This window comes from Biomphalaria glabrata, chromosome 10, assembly GCF_947242115.1.
Source record: "Biomphalaria glabrata chromosome 10, xgBioGlab47.1, whole genome shotgun sequence".
Lineage (NCBI taxonomy): Eukaryota > Metazoa > Mollusca > Gastropoda > Planorbidae > Biomphalaria > Biomphalaria glabrata.
In genome coordinates this window covers 12,672,916-12,692,379 of record NC_074720.1, presented here as the reverse complement: position 1 = coordinate 12,692,379, position 19,464 = coordinate 12,672,916, and the positions used below count along the sequence as shown (strand labels likewise).

The following is a 19,464-nucleotide window of genomic DNA, read 5'->3' as shown; positions in this document are numbered from 1 at the left end:
TTAAGGTCTAAATAGAATGTAAATATTAAAAGCTTTTATTTTTATTCCGCTCTACACTGGCTACATTTAGGCTACAAATGATCTACGCGTTAGCATGGTCACACATGGGCTTTATATTGACTACTATGCCACCCAATACGGTTAAATAAAGGCAAAATACAATAGCTTGATAACACAAACTAATAATTCCTTCTTTAAGCTCTGAATTGCACTCCACCCATTTATGTTAAACAATGTATTTTCTAGAATTCATGGGCCAAAAAGCTGGCGTGGGAGGATAGAAGCTTGCTAATCGTCACGCTCGAATGCATATCCCTTACCAAGCGAGGGGAATGGACCAGGTTAATAGGTCATATTGAATATGTATAAACAACTGATTTGAGATATGGCTCAAGATTGTGGGTTTGTATCAGAGCGAAATATCTGGAAGGCCTTGAAAAGATATTTATGTAAACAGCTTTGCTTGTCATCGAAGGAAAGAAATGTCTAACTAAGGGTCAAGAATTATGTAACAATCCAGAAAAGTCCTTTAGGAGACTAAAAAGTAAGCAAAGCTGGCTATCGGGGCATTGTTTATTGGTCAGTGGTTATTGGTGGTCACTATTTTCAATGTCCTTCATTTATTTAACAATAATATTAAGTTATTGTATAATTTATACAAGCTCTTTTTTATGTTTTATGTGAATTGGTTCATGGCTGTATTCATGTTTTCTTTAATTGAGTTTGAAGATATTAAACTAACAAAATATATTCTGCCCTATTTTTCTTCAGTATGTTTAAATAGAGGGACATTTGACCTCGAGTATGTTACTGTCTCTAAGAAGTAATACTATTCTTAAGTTCATTGTGACACTGAATGTAATAGGAAAGAACTAAAGAATGAATATGATAAGTATCCACGTTCCTACCCTCTGTTAACAATGAAACTACCGTACTCTAAACAAGATTGCATCCGAATGAACCAAAAGTCCACAAAATATTTTTATAAAACCAGATCATCCAAGATCTAAAAATAGACACAAACAACAAGTTGAAAAAAAAACCTTCAAAGCATTAATACAATAAACATTTTATTTATTATCTAACTTATGCAACAAAAACAACGACAAGACAATACAAGGGTAAGTACTCCATCTGACTTATTTGAATGGTCATTTGTCGTCGATAGCGTCCCTTTGACATTTTATTTTAAGGAGCGCAAGCTTCGGCGAGCAGGGTGGTTAGCTGAGGACCTGTGTTCACAGTGCATGTTCCTACGATGCCCTGGATGGTGGCGCACTGGTTACTTGCACCGCAGTAATTATCAACACACCTAGTAAAAAGGGGATGGGTGTAAATAACTGTCATTAACTGGCGCATCTTTGAGGTATGTGAATTGGCTAGTTGTTGAAACGTTCTTTGCATAAGTGCATTCATTACCCGTATAGAAAATACATAAAACAATTTAACTAAAAGTATAATCTTGCTAATGATACACAGGAAGCATACTACGTGCTACATCAAAGTCAGAGAGTCACCCAGAGAGTCACCCAGAGACTATTCTATAACATCTCAAGGGGTATATTAAAGCTTATTGCTGATTTTAAGAAAAAAGCGATTAAATTATATAACTCAACCTTAATGTGGAGAAAATTAAACTCAGTATACATTTGTGAGAAATTAAACTTTATGAAATGCATGAGAGATTCGCAAATATTAGCAGATGATCGAGGTGAATGGTGAGAGGTTGAGGGTAGGTCAGAGTTGGTAACCTCTTGTGGGTTTACTGGATAACACTCAGTGAGGGTCCCCGGGATCTTTTTAATGGGAACTTCATTAACATCTGTGGAAATAGATCTTATAGAAAAATCAATTCCAAGTTGTTGTTTTCTATCGGCAACATTACTGCTGCTAACACTTCTCCTTTATAAAAGTGTTTATGTCAAGACATCACCCAATTGAGAGCCGAATCTTAAAGTAGCCCCCCCCCCCCAATGAATGTAAAAGAACGGGAGGGAGGGGGGATAATGTAGATCTCTTGTTACTTACGCCCTGTACAGCTGAAGTGGAACCGATGTAGAAGAGCCAGCGCCTGAGATGCAGTCCACGAACTTGGGAGACTTGAAAATAAAATCGCATTTATTCACGGCCACTGGCAGGTTGGTGCTGTCACAGCTTAGCAGAGAGGATTTGACCAGTGGGCATTCAGTGCTAACGTAAGGCCTGCAAAGACAGTGCATAGGATTTTATTTCTACTTTCAAGTCATCTTATTCTACTAAACAAAAACATCTTTTTTTTTTAATATAAGCACCAAATTTAAAACAAAAAAAAAAGATACAAATTTAAGTTAATTAAATCTTTGTAATACAGCAAAATGTACTAGCAATATTCATGAATTCATTTGAAGTTTGAAATAATAAAAAAAAAAAAGCTTATATAATTAGTTTGGATCTGTCATGTAATTAAATTTGTAATAGATGGTAGACTAACAATAATAAATAAGTGCGATTAGAAATATTTCTACCAGTTGTTTTTATTTAGCGCAATTTCACGTTTTTAGCTTTCTCTATGATCCTATCACTTGTCTGGACCAGTTGGAAATGCGTTGGGGTGGGGGGGGGGGAAAGAACGGGGTGTCAGGGTGATCTGGATCCGAGATTGGGTAATTTGGGTGTGGGAGAAATAACGTGTACAAACGTATCAGAGAGGCAGAGTGAGTTGATATAAGCTTTATAATAATCTAACAGTAATCTGGCAATCACCAAGCTTGCAAGAGAAACTTGGAAGACATGGAAGTGAGGATATCTTGATTTATTTGATTCATAGAGAATATAGAATTAGGAGTGCCACTCAGAACAGTGGCGTAGTAACCATAGCACAAACGGACCACAAGGACCATTGCGCATGAACGTCGCGACACATAAAAGCTTTGTTTTTTAAAACGTCGTGCATTTACTGAACAAGACGTACAAGCAGTGAGTGTCAGGACACAATTACTTGTAAAAGATGGTCCATGCATTCGGATGTCTTTCTGTAAATGTACTTTTGTTTTGCATGAAAGGGAGTTATAGGGCCTAGCTAACATATCCCCAAACTTTGTGTAATGGATAGTTCATGCCTAGCAAACATCCCCCAAACTTTGTGTAATGGATAGATGATGCCTAGCAAACATCCCCCAAACTTTGTGTAATGGATAGTTGATGCCTAGCTAACATATCCCCAAACTTTGTGTAATGAATAGTTGATGCCTAGCAAACATATCCCCAAACTTTGTGTAATGGATAGTTGATGCCTAGCAAACATATCCCCAAACTTTGTGTAATGGATAGTTGATGCCTAGCAAACATATCCCCAAACTTTGTGTAATGGATAGATGATGCCTAGCGAACATCCCCCAAACTTTGTGTAATGGATAGATGATGCCTAGCTAACATATCCCCAAACTTTGTGTAATGGATAGATGATGCCTAGCAAACATATCCCCAAACTTTGTGTAATGGATAGATGATGCATAGCAAACATATCCCCAAACTTTGTGTAATGGATAGATGATGCATAGCAAACATATCCCCAAACTTTGTGTAATGGATAGATGATGCATAGCAAACATCCCCCAAACTTTGTGTAATGGATAGATGATGCATAGCAAACATATCCCCAAACTTTGTGTAATGGATAGATGATGCCTAGAAAACATATCCCCAAACTTTGTGTAATGAATAGTTGATGCCTAGCTAACATATCCCCAAACTTTGTGTAATGGATAGATGATGCCTAGCAAACATATCTCCAAACTTTGTGTAATGGATAGATGATGCCTAGCAAACATATCTCCAAACTTTGTGTAATGGATAGATGATGCCTAGCAAACATATCTCCAAACTTTGTGTAATGGATAGATGATGCCTAGCAAACATATCTCCAAACTTTGTGTAATGGATAGATGATGCCTAGCAAACATATCCCCAAACTTTGTGTAATGGATAGATGATGCCTAGCAAACATATCCCCAAACTTTGTGTAATGGATAGATGATGCATAGCAAACATATCCCCAAACTTTGTGTAATGGATAGATGATGCATAGCAAACATCCCCCAAACTTTGTGTAATGGATAGATGATGCCTAGCAAACATATCCCCAAACTTTGTGTAATGGATAGATGATGCATAGCTAACATATCCCCAAAACTTTGTGTAATGGATAGATGATGCCTAGAAAACATATCCCCAAACTTTGTGTAATGGATAGATGATGCATAGCAAACATATCCCCAAACTTTGTGTAATGGATAGATGATGCCTAGAAAACATATCCCCAAACTTTGTGTAATGGATAGATGATGCCTAGAAAACATATCCCCAAACTTTGTGTAATGGATAGATGATGCCTAGAAAACATATCCCCAAACTTTGTGTAATGGATAGATGATGCCTAGAAAACATATCCCCAAACTTTGTGTAATTAATACATGACTTGTTCATTTCTACCTTGAAATGTAATAATTAATAGAACGTTTTCAACATTTTAAGATATTTTTGTTTAATGTTCATTCGTTTCTGTTTCATAAAATCATTCTCAAGCTGTGACATAACAAGCCAGTTTGTTTTTCACAATGATCACTGGCATACCCACAATTAGTTACAATAGTTTAATTTTAATTTTTTTTCCAGTGCGAATTATTTCGATCAAAGGAATGAAGTTTTCCGAATTGAACACAAATTTTCACCTGGGTTAGAGATACTAAAACTAACATTACTATTTTTATGTTATTAAATAATCTAACATAATTGATTTTATTTTAAAGGTAAATGATTAGGATACAAAATTTTAAAAAAATAAAAGTTAATTATTCAAGAAAATTAGTTTTTTTTCATTAATTTTAAACTGAGCACGGAAAAAGAAATTATTTTAAAAATTCATAAAAAATTCGATCTACTGAAAGATTTAACCTTTTAATTAAACATTTAATCCATACATATTGAACAATCACACTACTAAACACATTTAATTGCTTCAGACTCTATAAACGCTGAAAAAAGCACTATGAAATTGTATTATTTACATTTGTAGGTTCCCGGGAAATAAACTAAAAAGAGGAACCATTAACATACTGTTTTTTTTGTTGTTTTTTTAAAATGTGTTGGTACTGCATCGAATTTACTCCCAAACATAGACATGAACATGAAAAAGAAGAGAGAAATAAAAAAGTTTGACATAAAAAATATAGTGAAATAAATAATATAAACCAAGTTACTCGCTGAGAGTAACATCGCACGGAAAGAGTTAACACCGGTGTTATGTCATTGATTATTGAAGTATATAAATCTTAATATTGCATAATACACGCATGATTTCCAAACCTTTGTATAGTACATTACTACTTACTGTGTTTGCGTTGTGTTTCTCGTGAAAGCAAAGACTGACAAAGCTTGCTCTACAGTGGTGCCTGGATAAAAGCTCTGTATGTCTTGTAGGGTGTAACCTCCAGAGCTTTTGGGAATGATTCCGACACTATTGGCGATGTCAAAATACTTGGGATCTGGAGAAACGATAGCACATAGTGACCCAGAAAATAGAAGAGTCTTATCAACATCATATTTAAAAAGAAACTATCCTGATGTTTTAATTGCTCAATACAGAGCCTGAGGCAAACAGTAACGACAGTTTTGATTCTAACATAGCAAAGAATAAATGTATTTCTTTTTTCATTGTTTCCTTGAGTTCACTTCTGCTCCTGCGTTTACCTGCGTCTACTTAGCCCTTCTGCTCCTGTGTTTTCCCGCGTCTACTTAGCCCTTCTGCTCCTGTGTTTTCCCGCGTCTACTTAGCCCTTCTGCTCCTGTGTTTTCCCGCGTCTACTTAGCCCTTCTGCTCCTGTGTTTTCCCGCGTATACTTAGCCCTTCTGCTCCTGTGTTTTCCCGCGTCTACTTAGCCCTTCTGCTCCTGTGTTTTCCCGCGTCTACTTAGCCCTTCTGCTCCTGCGTTTTCCCGCGTCTACTTAGCCCTTCTGCTCCTGTGCTTTCCCGCGTCTACCTAGCCCTTCTGCTCCTGTGTTTTCCCAAATCTAGTTAGCCCTTCTTCTCGGAGGAAAAACATTCAGTTCGACGTATGTGTGGCTAAGATCATGGTCATGAAGTAGCCATTCCGCTAACTTACAATGAGACTGAACAAATATACAATTTACTTATTTTTTTTAAACATTGAAGTGAGTTCCATTTTAGGTCCAATTTTTCACTTCATTTATTGTGATAAACTTTCTATGTTGGAGGCTTATAAAAAAATGGCCTTTTAAATTTCTATTTTGGATTAGACTCTTTAACTCATTTACCAATATTCATTTAGCCAATTAGCTTATATATGACATGCTAAGTTGACTAGCAATGAATGATTTAGCTCGCTTAGAGGCCTATGGTTTATATTTAGATAGTTAAAAAGATAAAAAGTGATAGTGTGGGTCTTTTTTTAGGGAGTACAATTATGTAACTTATCCCAAAATTCATCAATGCATCAATAAAATCAATAAAGAAATGACCCCAATCGAGGATACTACTCACGATGTATGCAGTTGATAGCCACAGAGACTCCTGGAACTCTAACTCTGTCTAGTCCTGAAACTGTGTCGTATGGTACCAATGTGGCTCTAATACCGCAGGCGTCCGCCTTTAACAAACACAAACACACACTAATTAAAGAGTGTTGCCTTGGATGTATCCCAGAGGTTCTCAGACGCTTACTACCGATGCCCCGATGAGGATAAATGGCGGACCAGGATGTCCTGTTGACTAGACAATGGTCTGCTACCTTCACTCATCAATGCTGATACTTAGCGCCCGAGGTCATTCTAGATCCCTGTGGCCTCAATATGGCACATAGTTGAAACGTCTGTTAGCGAAACGCAGAAAGGCGAACAACGGATATCGAACTTAGCATGCGTCGGATTACCTTTATTGCTTTTTTTTTAAATAACTCTCTTGGTGAGTTAGAAAGAAACCTGAAGAACCGGTCCAACAAATCCGCCATGCTGTTTTACAAGGGCCGTCACCAGTGTCCCGTTAGCTCTAGTGGCGGTCAATACAAGGCTTTGTGGCGGTTACAGAATTAAAATATGATGACATTCCCCCCGGAAGCAGTGCGGCCGCTTGTAGCAAGCCTGGTCCAGGAATGGAGGTCCGGCGCTAGTATATAACACGACGCAATGGTTGCTGCCATTGTGGGACATTTAAACAGCACTTGGGGTGAAGAGCCCCCGTTCCACGCCTGAACATTAGGAAAAATCCTTCCTCAAGATCAATGGGATAAAAGGGATGCTCCTTACTAATAAATATGTATACTACAGTCCATTGTACACCAGTAGCGTCATTCAATTGGACATATTAAACGAGTTAATTATTAAGTGAAAATGAGCGAAAAGGCAGAAAGACGATATTTAATTTTTGGAATCAAATGAGCTTGATTCTTGGATCTTGCGACCATAGATTTGCGGTTATCGACTCTCCTCCACTTTATTTTTTTTTAAATCCTACTATAAAAGATCATCTGTTTGATCATAATTATAGATCTAGAAATTTAAATGTTAGTTATTTGTTTTTATCAATAGTTACCATTTTACAAATTTAGTTTGCAAGTAAAATTTTAGAGTTTTTTTGATTTCACAACCCTACCAAGATAGCGTGCTCACAACCCTACCAAGATAGCGTGCTCACAACCCTACCAAGATAGCGTGCTCACAACCCTACCAAGATAGCCTGCTCACAACCCTACCAAGATAACGTGCTCACAACCCTACCAAGATAACGTGCTCACAACCCTACCAAGATAGCACCTACCAAGATAGCGTGCTCACAACCCTACAAAGATAGCGTGCTCACAACCCTACAAAGATAGCGTGCTCACAACCCTACAAAGATAGCGTGCTCACAACCCTACAAAGATAGCGTGCTCACAACCCTACCAAGATAACGTGCTCACAACCCTACCAAGATAGCGTGCTCACAACCCTACAAAGATAGCGTGCTCACAACCCTACAAAGATAGCGTGCTCACAACCCTACCAAGATAGCGTGCTCACAACCCTACAAAGATAGCGTGCTCACAACCCTACCAAGATAGCGTGCTCACAACCCTACAAAGATAGCGTGCTCACAACCCTACAAAGATAGCGTGCTCACAACCCTACAAAGATAGCGTGCTCACAACCCTACCAAGATAGCGTGCTCACAACCCTACAAAGATAGCGTGCTCACAACCCTACAAAGATAGCGTGCTCACAACCCTACAAAGATAGCGTGCTCACAACCCTACAAAGATAGCGTGCTCACAACCCTACAAAGATAACGTGCTCACAACCCTACAAAGATAGCGTGCTCACAACCCTACAAAGATAGCGTGCTCACAACCCTACAAAGATAACGTGCTCACAACCCTACCAAGATAGCACCTACCAAGATAGCGTGCTCACAACCCTACAAAGATAGCGTGCTCACAACCCTACAAAGATAGCGTGCTCACAACCCTACAAAGATAGCGTGCTCACAACCCTACAAAGATAGCGTGCTCACAACCCTACAAAGATAGCGTGCTCACAACCCTACCAAGATAGCGTGCTCACAACCCTACCAAGATAGCGTGCTCACAACCCTACAAAGATAGCGTGCTCACAACCCTACAAAGATAGCGTGCTCACAACCCTACAAAGATAGCGTGCTCACAACCCTACAAAGATAGCGTGCTCACAACCCTACAAAGATAGCGTGCTCACAACCCTACCAAGATAGCGTGCTCAAAAACCCTACAAAGATAGCGTGCTCACAACCCTACAAAGATAGCGTGCTCACAACCCTACAAAGATAGCGTGCTCACAACCCTACCAAGATAGCGTGCTCACAACCCTACAAAGATAGCGTGCTCACAACCCTACAAAGATAGCGTGCTCACAACCCTACAAAGATAGCGTGCTCACAACCCTACCAAGATAACGTGCTCACAACCCTACCAAGATAGCGTGCTCACAACCCTACAAAGATAGCGTGCTCACAACCCTACAAAGATAGCGTGCTCACAACCCTACCAAGATAGCGTGCTCACAACCCTACAAAGATAACGTGCTCACAACCCTACAAAGATAGCGTGCTCACAACCCTACCAAGATAGCGTGCTCACAACCCTACAAAGATAGCGTGCTCACAACCCTACAAAGATAGCGTGCTCACAACCCTACAAAGATAGCGTGCTCACAACCCTTACCTCAAAAACGTACTGGTCGTTGTTGCTGTCGTAGTAACGTGTGATGCGAACGTTGTTGGCAGTGTCATTGTAGTCCACGTTGTCATTGGCGTAGGGTCCATCAGGCAGGAAGGCGTTGTCAGTACCGTTCTCTTGGACCTGAGAGTGGGTTCATATCAAAGTAGAAAGGGAGATGTTTGTCAATATCAACATAGAATTGAAGATGTTTTTCAATATCAACATAGAAGGGAAGATGTTTGTCAATATCAAAATAGAAGGGAAGATGTTTGTCAATATCAAAAGTTCATCTATATAGAAAAGTTAAACCAAACGAAGTGGAATCAATAGATCCTCGGGTGTTTGCCGTTGTTTGACATCTAAGCTACGGAGTCTTGGGGAAATAAACATTGAACATTAAAGTTGCTACAATGAAGTTCTACTATTCTCTTTACATATTTTCTATAAAAAATTGGAGCACCTGTAATGAAAATTAGATACTGTATCGGTTATCGTTCTTATGTTTACATGTGCGTGTAACTCGTCCCTAAGAATGTGTTCACGAAATGTTAGAGATATATGTTGTTTAGTCATTCAGTGGATTATGGCCACACTAAACGGACATATTCTTCGACTCTGTTATTATACTCATAACAGCACCATAAAAACTATCTACCACTAAATGAACAGAAAGATCAATTGCAGTTATCTAGTATTGCAAGGTCTACGGTACACCCGCAAAGACCTTTCTTCAATGAACAGTACCAGGAAAAGAAGAAAAGGCGGACAGAGAAAGCGCAGGGAAGACAGTATAAAAGGATGGACGGGCCTGCTCTACCCAAGGCAAAAGAGAGAAGAATGGAGAAAGGCGCGGGACAAATCTTGTGTGGTGCCCCGACTGACCAACTAACTAAGGGATAGGCGAAGGTGAAGAACTAAATACATTATAATAACTCTCTCATTGTGATTAAGACCCAGAAGAGGCTTCAGCAGGACAAGAGGTCCCGGACGAGTGAAATATGTGAGGCGAAAGGGTAGAGTGTGAATAGGGACCATACCTCAAAGCTCACTGGCTTGACCGTCTCTAGTGCTTGACCAGTTGTTATAAAACATAGATCTACGTCATACCTTATGATAGCATCATTGGCTGCTCGATTACGTTCAACTAGAAAATGAGAGATTTTACAGTCACAGTACACCCATCTTAGAAATGAGCGGGGCCTATGCCACAACTTTCGATTGAGACAGCTGGAGGTTTATTTGCAAAGGCAGCGGGCTACACATTCGAAACCAAAAGGAAATCTACTGCCGAAAGCAGAAATAGACGGGTTAAAAACAAATCTAAATCGACCACCGGCAGACAACGTGGGTGGTCTGCGTTGGATGTGACAAAATATGTAAATCTCAGCTAGGCTGCGTAGCCAGAGGAAATACTGTACTCCCATTTAAACTTTCGGATTCGAAGACAAGCCTTAGTATTATCAAAAACATTTTGATAGTAAAGTAAAAGAAAGCTAGAAAATAATCCTTTTAAACTAAACTCGATGGAGTTGACCAGTTTATTTAATAATGGAGGAGCGGTATGTTACATTTAGAATTTGTGGTAGATGACCAGCTAATTTCTAGGATAGGCTGATTGTGACGGTAAAATCTCCTGTTCACCGGAACATCTCAGACGCAGGGCCTATAGATGGCAATACTCAGCAACTCCAAAGCCCGCCTCTGCATGACCACATTATGTATCTTAAAATGAAAAAAAGAATAGTTCTTCTTCTTCTTTGTTCACATTGTACATGTCGGAGGGTTCAGATCAGTAATACTATATGTGAGATAAACCGCGCAGTGGTTTCCAGATCAGGCAGTTCTCCGACAAAACCTATATTTTATTCCTATATCGCAAACTAAAAATTAGTATCTAAAATAAAATGTAATAAATAAACTCCCAATCCTAGAGCCCTAGGAGACACTATGATCAATTTGCACAGACTGAGTTTTGTGAATGTTTAATGTTGAAGTGAGTAAATTTGAAAGAAGTAGGTCTTGGTGACTTTGACAAGATTAAAGGAATCAAAATACATGTATCAAATGATGTGCATGTCTCAGGCCAGAGTACAGGTGTCATGTGTAAACAGAGGTCTCGTTTAGGTCTTAGATCTACTCTTCAAGAGCTGGATGGACACATCTGCATCATCACAGCATCTTGCATCTTTAAAAAAAGTAAAGTTCCCCTTTCAGACCTTGCGATCTCTAGAGCAGATGCTGTAAAGGTCGTCTGTTACTGTGTCCGACGGTTAATGACGGTGTCGTGTGGCCAGCACTTTACTTTCCCCAACTAATGTCAGGTACCAATCAAAGCTGAGTGGATTCAAGAACGTCCTATAAAATTTCAACATTCGAAATTCCAATTTTCACCGAGAATCAAACCCAAACCCCCCCCCCCCGGGTTCGAAAGCCAAGCGCCTAACCACTCAGCCCCCTCATAGCATCTTAATAGGACCTTAAGACTTTCTTTTCAGCTGCCCAGTAATCTCACAACCAACAGGCTTCCGTTTTGTTCGTCAGTGAACAACTAGACACAGAAGATGTGAGGGAGATTGTATAGCTACTTACCCCCCCTTGGGGTCCAAAGACAATGGAGGATACATTCTTTACAGTACCATAAGAGTATTCAAGTTTGATGGCAACTTCATAACCAGACACATAAAATTTACCACGGGACCTTGACTGGAAACTGTGTACCTGCCAAATAAAAAAAGATATAATTTAACCTTCTGGAATCCCATGGATATTCAATTCAAAACAACAGTATCATAATGTTATAACAATTTATCTCGAAAGTAACAATGGTTTGCATACAATGATGGAATACAAAAGTACTGTTGAGCAATTCATTTTAAAAAGCAGAACTGCAGAAACAAATTTTCAGAACAAAGTAATTTTTATTATTATTATTAAGTTGGACATTATTTGGCATCAGTACGGATCATAGCTCAACACAAAAGATAAGTGAAATACTTTGCCAACAACTTTTTAATTGGATATTTCCTAACTCAACAGACACAACTACCCCCCCCCCCTTATGTCATTAATTAGACGACAATTGTGTCTAGTCTTTGGTTAACGATTTTTTTTTTCAAATTCTAAATTCTCCCCCCACGCCTCCAAACAGACAAGATCACGTGACTTGGTGACTTGCAAGTGTAAATGTGAACGTTGCAGAATTTTCTTCCGAATTGAAGGTCATTACGACCTAGCTGAAACCTCATGCACGATGGCATTGGATGAGGTCTTGCAAGGTTTGATCCCTGGACCATCGTGACGATAGCCTGGAGCGAATGACATGTACATAAAAAGACAACATTCTCAGCACAACAACAACAAAACAAAAAGATGTCTTGCAGCAATACTACGTGTGGTGAGAAGGCATGAACACTGGCAACGAGCTATTGGTCTAAACTTCCCACAGGTTGTGACGTCACAGGTCAGTGTTCAGGCCTTGTATATCGATTAGTCTCGTAGTGCACGTAACATAGAGTCTGGCATAGGAAATATTGTTACAGTATCCTGCATCACAAGATTCACTAGTGCTGGCGTAGCTAGGGTTTTGGGGGGCCCCGGGGGACTTGACCTTTTTAGGGGCCCCTGCATTTTAACATTTGACATCATGACATGAGATAATGTGCTTAATAAGTATACGTCTAAATTCCAATGTGTACATTATATAAGTAAAATTAACACACACACAAATCATTAAGACTCTTTTAATGAATAATACCATTGTTTATTGCCGAGATAATACACAAGTGAGAAATTTCATTTCATATCGCCTCAAGTCTTGTTTTCTGAGCAGCCTCTATAACATCTTCTAGATCAATGCTGTCTAGTAGTTTCCACTCCACGTGAATAGCAAGAAAACATGGCAGTGTCGTAATATTTAATGTGAAAAAAAAATTTAGGGCATTCATTTGGGGTACCCCCTGAAGTGGGGGCCCGGGGGAGACTTTTAAATTTGAACCCCCCCCCCCCCAACCCTAGCACTGATCCCAAGTTACCTGAACATAACAGAATCCAATGTTGGTGGGCTTGCCAACGTAACGTTTTAACTCTAGTTTCGTGTTCACTACCAAGATACGACAAGGAACAGTCAAGGAGTCCGACTCGTTGCCAAAAGTGTTCAGGACTGGATCGTTCAGAATTTCAGCAGCAATTTGGCCTTTTGAAAATAAATGACAAGGTGAAGGACACTATTTGTGCCGAACAAAAAGAAAACTTGCACATACACGAAATTATAGTCGATATTTTGTATTTTATGTTTTAGCATCTTAATAAGCCTACTAAATGACGTGTGACTTTGTCAATGTAAACAAATAGGAACAAAAAAACAACAACAAAACAACAACAACAAGATCTAAGTGTATTAAAAATGATTTAAAAAATGACCCTACTTTTCCTGTAACAGTTGAAGTAGCCGTCTCCGTGGGTGTAGGGTGGGTTGTTGCAGACACAGCTGTCATTGATACACTGAGCTTGACCCTCGATACAGTATTTGCCGCTACACGGCTGACCTTAGAAAGAAAGAGAGTTCTTTTTTTTTTTTTTGTATGCACGCTAACTCTTAGTTAATTTATTCATTTTAAAGTGAATGACATTTTAAAGCGGCACCTATCGGGTGGGCCGCATGTGAGCGTAGTAATGAGAACCGAGATAGATCTCTTACACTAATTTAAAGATTTAATAGAGTTCAAATATTTTGTTCTCCATTTTTTCACTGAACATTTTTTAAGGACAAAGTTTTTAATGAACTACATATAATCTTCTTCTTCGTTCTCATTGTTATGTTGGAGTGTTCATATGACTAGACCAACACATGAGATAAACTGCGCAGTGGTTTCCAAATCAGGAAGGCTCTCCATATAGTTTTCTTTCTATTTGGGTGTTTTGGGGCCAGTGTCTTATACGGGCCTCTTAGTAAATAGAGCAGTTTTGGAGGACGTGGTCGGCATTCTCTGGTGATACTCCACATGGGCAGATTTCACTGGTTCCAATTTTGAGCTTCCGGTACATGTGTTGTCGCATTCTGTTGTGTCCGGTCCTGAGTCGAAAGATACATAGAGTGTTACTGTGGAACTGTCGTCCACCATTTCATCAGAATTGACGTTTGCCTAGCTCCAATATGAGAATTCCCTTTAGCCAGCGCGACCATCCCTTTTCGTACCGCGCTGGAGGTCAGGTAGATCATTTAGCAGTTAAGGTGTTTGGCAAATTCACGGACATCAGTTGAGTTTTACACTGTACAGTAAAAAATATCCAAGTTTCTACCTGAAATCACATTTTGTGATCAGAGCCCGAGTGGTGAAACCATATAGCCTCATCATCCTTAGAGTAGCCTAGAACAAAAACATGAACTTAAATATTTTAAAAAAAAACGAAACAAACTTCTAAAAATTCATATCAAGATCTTACTTTGAGCTGTGACATAAGTTATCAGTGCAGACAACACTAAGAATACCATTGACCTTGACATTTTGACACTGAAAATAGAAGTTTTAAACAAAATTGATCATCTTAATTAGAATTAGTATTATCTTAGTACGAGATGTAATTTAAAGAAAAAAAAAATTGTTCAAACAATTAAAAAAAAGGAAAGTCCCCTTTCAGACCTTGCGATATATAGGGCAGATGATGTAAAGGTCATCTGTTTCTATGGCCAACGGTCAACGAGGGTGTCATGTGGCCAGCACAACGACTAACCGCCTTTATTTTTCCCCGACTAATGTCAGGTAGGCCTACCCATTAGACCTGTGTGGACTCAGATGCGCCAAAATCCCGAAAAAACAAATGACAGTCTTCATCAGGGTTCGAACCCAGAACCCCCTGAAGCCAAGCGCTTTAGAAAAACCACAATCAGTAGTCGAGAAGATTTATAAAAACATTATTTGTATAGATCACAATAATTGTTGAAATATATTTATGTATTTGTCATTTAAATCATTGATTAACACGCATGACTAGATTGCCCTAAGGGACACGCGTAAGACGGAATCATCTTCTTTTTTGTAAAAGTAAAGTCTGTATTTTATAAAAATTGTAAAAATCACAATAATTGTTGAAACATATTTATTTTTACTAATCACAATAATTGTTGAAACATTTATTTTTACTAATCACAATAATTGTTTAAGCGTATTAATGTGTTGGTACAAATCACAACAATTGTTTCAACGAGATGAGCTTACCTCCTCAGCTGTTGATGCTGTTGCCTGGACTTGTTCAGTTCTGCTGTGCCTCTCTCCAGTCTGCCTTCACCTTATATGCCTCACCCTGAAGTCTCATTCCCGTCAACCTTCAAGTCATTCACCTGGCCTGATGGTCCAGCCAGGGGACTTCAACAGCAGCGTTTGTGTCTCACTATGCCTATGCCCGAGTGACGACTGCGCAATAAATGGAGTGATGGTGTCAGCGACCCGCGTAACAGTTTTGATTTTTAATACGTCTCTTAACTAGACTAAATCGGTCGATCATTTCTTTTTTATAGCAAATTGGACAATTTGTTAATTGTCATATCGAATTAGCTGAATCAACAGGCCAAGAGTTAATTGATTTAATTTTGTTAACTTTTCGATTTCATTTATGACATGCTGATGATGATCTGTAAAAAAATATAATTAAAAAATCAAGCCATGTCTTATTTCGTTTAGATTAAGTATCTTACAAAATATTGAGATATTTGGGGTTGTTGTTTTTTTTTAGGTCTTGACAATGTAGTGCTGTCTCTCACAAATGAAAAACGTTTTGAAGCCCAACTTTTAGGCGCCAGCTTTCTTTAACTGACATAGAAGAGAGCACCACGCAGTAGGAGGCTTTTGAGACAGCTGAAGATGTCTTACTAAGGCCTCGGAATACACATTGGAGACCAAAAGAAAATCTACTGCCAAGGACAGACGTAGATGGCGAAAAGAGAACCGAAACCGACCACTGGCAGAATACGACTATGTTTGCTCTGAATTTGGCAAAATATGTAGGTCACTGTGTGTCCACTTGAAATACTGCACGGACTTGAAGAAAAGCTTTATATATATTGTGTCTTAAAGTTTGAATCTGAAAAAAAAAGAAGACTGTAGATCATAGAACATTGTTTTATTGGATAAGTTGGACTCTATGAAACATTCTTCCTTTGGTAAACTTGATTCTAATGAACATTCTTCCTTTGGTAAACTTGACTCAATGAACATTCTTCCTTTGGTAAACTTGACTCTAATGAACATTCTTCCTTTGGTAAACTTGACTCTAATGAACATTCTTCCTTTGGTAAACTTGACTCTAATGAACATTCTTCCTTTGGTAAACTTGACTCTAATGAACATTCTTCCTTTAGTAAAATTGACTCTAATGAACATTCTTCCTTTGGTAAACTTGACTCTAATGAACATTCTTCCTTTGGTAAACTTGACTCTAATGAACATTCTTCCTTTGGTAAACTTGATTCTAATGAACATTCTTCCTTTGGTAAACTTGATTCTAATGAACATTCTTCCTTTGGTAACATTGACTCTAATGAACATTCTTCCTTTGGTAAACTTGATTCTAATGAACATTCTTCCTTTGGTAAACTTGACTCTAATGAACATTCTTCCTTTGGTAACATTGACTCTAATGAACATTCTTCCTTTGGTAACATTGACTCTAATGAACATTCTTCCTTAGGTAAACTTGATTCTAATGAACATTCTTCCTTTGGTAAACTTGACTCTAATGAACATTCTTCCTTTGGTAAACTTGACTCTAATGAACATTCTTCCTTTGGTAAACTTGACTCTAATGAACATTCTTCCTTTGGTAAACTTGATTCTAATGAACATTCTTCCTTTGGTAAACTTGATTCTAATGAACATTCTTCCTTTCGTAACATTGACTCTAATGAACATTCTTCCTTTGGTAAACTTGATTCTAATGAACATTCTTCCTTTGGTAAACTTGACTCTAATGAACATTCTTCCTTTGGTAACATTGACTCTAATGAACATTCTTCCTTTGGTAACATTGACTCTAATGAACATTCTTCCTTTGGTAAACTTGATTCTAATGAACATTCTTCCTTTGGTAAACTTGACTCTAATGAACATTCTTCCTTTGGTAAACTTGACTCTAATGAACATTCTTCCTTTGGTAAACTTGACTCTAATGAACATTCTTCCTTTGGTAAACTTGATTCTAATGAACATTCTTCCTTTGGTAAACTTGATTCTAATGAACATTCTTCCTTTGGTAAACTTGACTCTAATGAACATTCTTCCTTTGGTAAACTTAATTCTAATGAACATTCTTCCTTTGGTAAACTTGATTCTAATGAACATTCTTCCTTTGGTAAACTTGATTCTAATGAACATTCTTACTTTGGTAAACTTGATTCTAATGAACATTCTTCCTTTGGTAAACTTGATTCTAATGAACATTCTTCCTTTGGTAAACTTGATTCTAATGAACATTCTTCCTTTGGTAAACTTGACTCTAATGAACATTCTTCCTTTGGTAAACTTGATTCTAATGAACATTCTTCCTTTGGTAAACTTGACTCTAATGAACATTCTTCCTTTGGTAAACTTGACTCTAATGAACATTCTTCCTTTGGTAAACTTGACTCTAATGAACATTCTTCCTTTGGTAAACTTGATTCTAATGAACATTCTTCCTTTGGTAAACTTGACTCTAATGAACATTCTTCCTTTGGTAAACTTGATTCTAATGAACATTCTTCCTTTGGTAAACTTGATTCTAATGAACATTCTTCCTTTGGTAAACTTGATTCTAATGAACATTCTTCCTTTGGTAAACTTGATTCTAATGAACATTCTTCCTTTGGTAAACTTGATTCTAATGAACATTCTTCCTTTAGTAAACTTGACTCTAATGAACATTCTTCCTTTGGTAAACTTGATTCTAATAAACATTCTTCCTTTGGTAAACTTGACTCTAATGAACATTCTTCCTTTGGTAAACTTGATTCTAATGAACATTCTTCCTTTGGTAAACTTGACTCTAATGAACATTCTTCCTTTGGTAAACTTGACTCTAATGAACATTCTTCCTTTGGTAAACTTGACTCTAATGAACATTCTTCCTTTGGTAAACTTGATTCTAATGAACATTCTTCCTTTGGTAAACTTGATTCTAATGAACATTCTTCCTTTGGTAAACTTGACTCTAATGAACATTCTTCCTTTGGTAAACTTGATTCTAATGAAAATTCTTCCTTTGGTGGTAAACTTGATTCTAATGAACATTCTTCCTTTGGTAAACTTGATTCTAATGAACATTCTTCCTTTGGTGGTAAACTTGATTCTAATGAACATTCTTCCTTTGGTGGTAAACTTGATTCTAATGAACATTCTTCCTTTGGTAAACTTGATTCTAATGAACATTCTTCCTTTGGTAAACTTGACTCTAATGAACATTCTTCCTTTGGTAAACTTGATTCTAATGAACATTCTTCCTTTGGTAAACTTGATTCTAATGAACATTCTTCCTTTGGTGGTAAACTTGACTCTAATGAACGTTCTTCCTTTGGTAAACTTGACTCTAATGAACATTCTTCCTTTGGTGGTAAACTTGATTCTAATGAACATTCTTCCTTTGGTAAACTTGATTCTAATGAACATTCTTCCTTTGGTGGTAAACTTGATTCTAATGAACATTCTTCCTTTGGTAAACTTGACTCTAATGAACATTCTTCCTTTGGTAAACTTGACTCTAATGAACATTCTTCCTTTGGTAAACTTGATTCTAATGAACATTCTTCCTTTGGTTAACTTGATTCTAATGAACATTCTTCCTTTGGTGGTAAACTTGACTCTAATGAACGTTCTTCCTTTGGTAAACTTGATTCTAATGAACATTCTTCCTTTGGTAAACTTGGCTCGACAATTTATTTTCAATTATATTTCCTGACTCCCATCAAAATGTTTGGACAGAAAATGCCTTTCAATATCAATCTGTTACAGAGAGAGTCTGTGAGAATAGTCTACATTTGTTGTATAACCTAATCTGTTACAGAGAGAGTCTGTGAGAATAGTCTACATTTGTTGTATAACCTAATCTGTTACAGAGAGAGTCTGTGAGAATAGTCTACATTTGTTGTATAACCTAATCTGTTACAGAGAGAGTCTGTGAGAATAGTCTACATTTGTTGTATAACCTAATCTGTTACAGAGAGAGTCTGTGAGAATAGTCTACATTTGTTGTATAACCTAATCTGTTACAGAGA

At 37.8% G+C, this 19,464-nt stretch overlaps 2 protein-coding genes across 2 annotated transcripts; one reads left to right on the top strand and one right to left on the bottom strand.

Annotated features, from left to right (window-relative positions):
• Positions 1 to 1,057: 1,057 nt before the first annotated feature.
• On the bottom strand, positions 1,058 to 15,574 carry LOC106059749 (uncharacterized). Its single transcript, XM_056044908.1, has 10 exons — positions 15,440 to 15,574; positions 14,667 to 14,734; positions 13,649 to 13,768; positions 13,256 to 13,416; positions 11,814 to 11,942; positions 9,228 to 9,365; positions 6,539 to 6,644; positions 5,369 to 5,522; positions 2,029 to 2,202; positions 1,058 to 1,312 (listed from the first exon to the last, which is right to left on the bottom strand). The coding sequence occupies exons 2-10, from the start codon at positions 14,725 to 14,727 to the stop codon at positions 1,189 to 1,191; spliced, it is 1,167 nt and encodes a 388-aa protein (XP_055900883.1). The 5' UTR covers positions 14,728 to 14,734; positions 15,440 to 15,574; the 3' UTR covers positions 1,058 to 1,188.
• Positions 15,393 to 19,009, top strand: LOC129928758 (dentin sialophosphoprotein-like). Its single transcript, XM_056044553.1, has 2 exons — positions 15,393 to 15,658; positions 16,579 to 19,009. Exons 1-2 carry the CDS (start codon positions 15,393 to 15,395, stop codon positions 19,007 to 19,009), a joined length of 2,697 nt encoding a protein of 898 aa, XP_055900528.1.
• The last annotated feature ends 455 nt before the right edge of the window (positions 19,010 to 19,464 follow it).

What these genes read in the sequence shown, in the direction of transcription:
- LOC106059749 (XM_056044908.1), bottom strand. Translation starts at nt 14,727, where the DNA reads ATGTCAAGGTCAATGGTATTCTTAGTGTTGTCTGCACTGATAACTTAT. An exon ending in TTGGATTCTGTTATGTTCAG is followed by an intron (nt 11,943 to 13,255) that starts GTAACTTGGGAT and finishes TTTATTTGGCAG; the next exon opens with GTACACAGTTTCCAGTCAAG. An exon ending in AGAAACACAACGCAAACACA is followed by an intron (nt 2,203 to 5,368) that starts GTAAGTAGTAAT and finishes CTGTCTTTGCAG; the next exon opens with GCCTTACGTTAGCACTGAAT.
- LOC129928758 (XM_056044553.1), top strand. Translation starts at nt 15,393, where the DNA reads ATGTGTTGGTACAAATCACAACAATTGTTTCAACGAGATGAGCTTACC. An exon ending in GCAATAAATGGAGTGATGGT is followed by an intron (nt 15,659 to 16,578) that starts GTCAGCGACCCG and finishes TTCTTCCTTTAG; the next exon opens with TAAAATTGACTCTAATGAAC.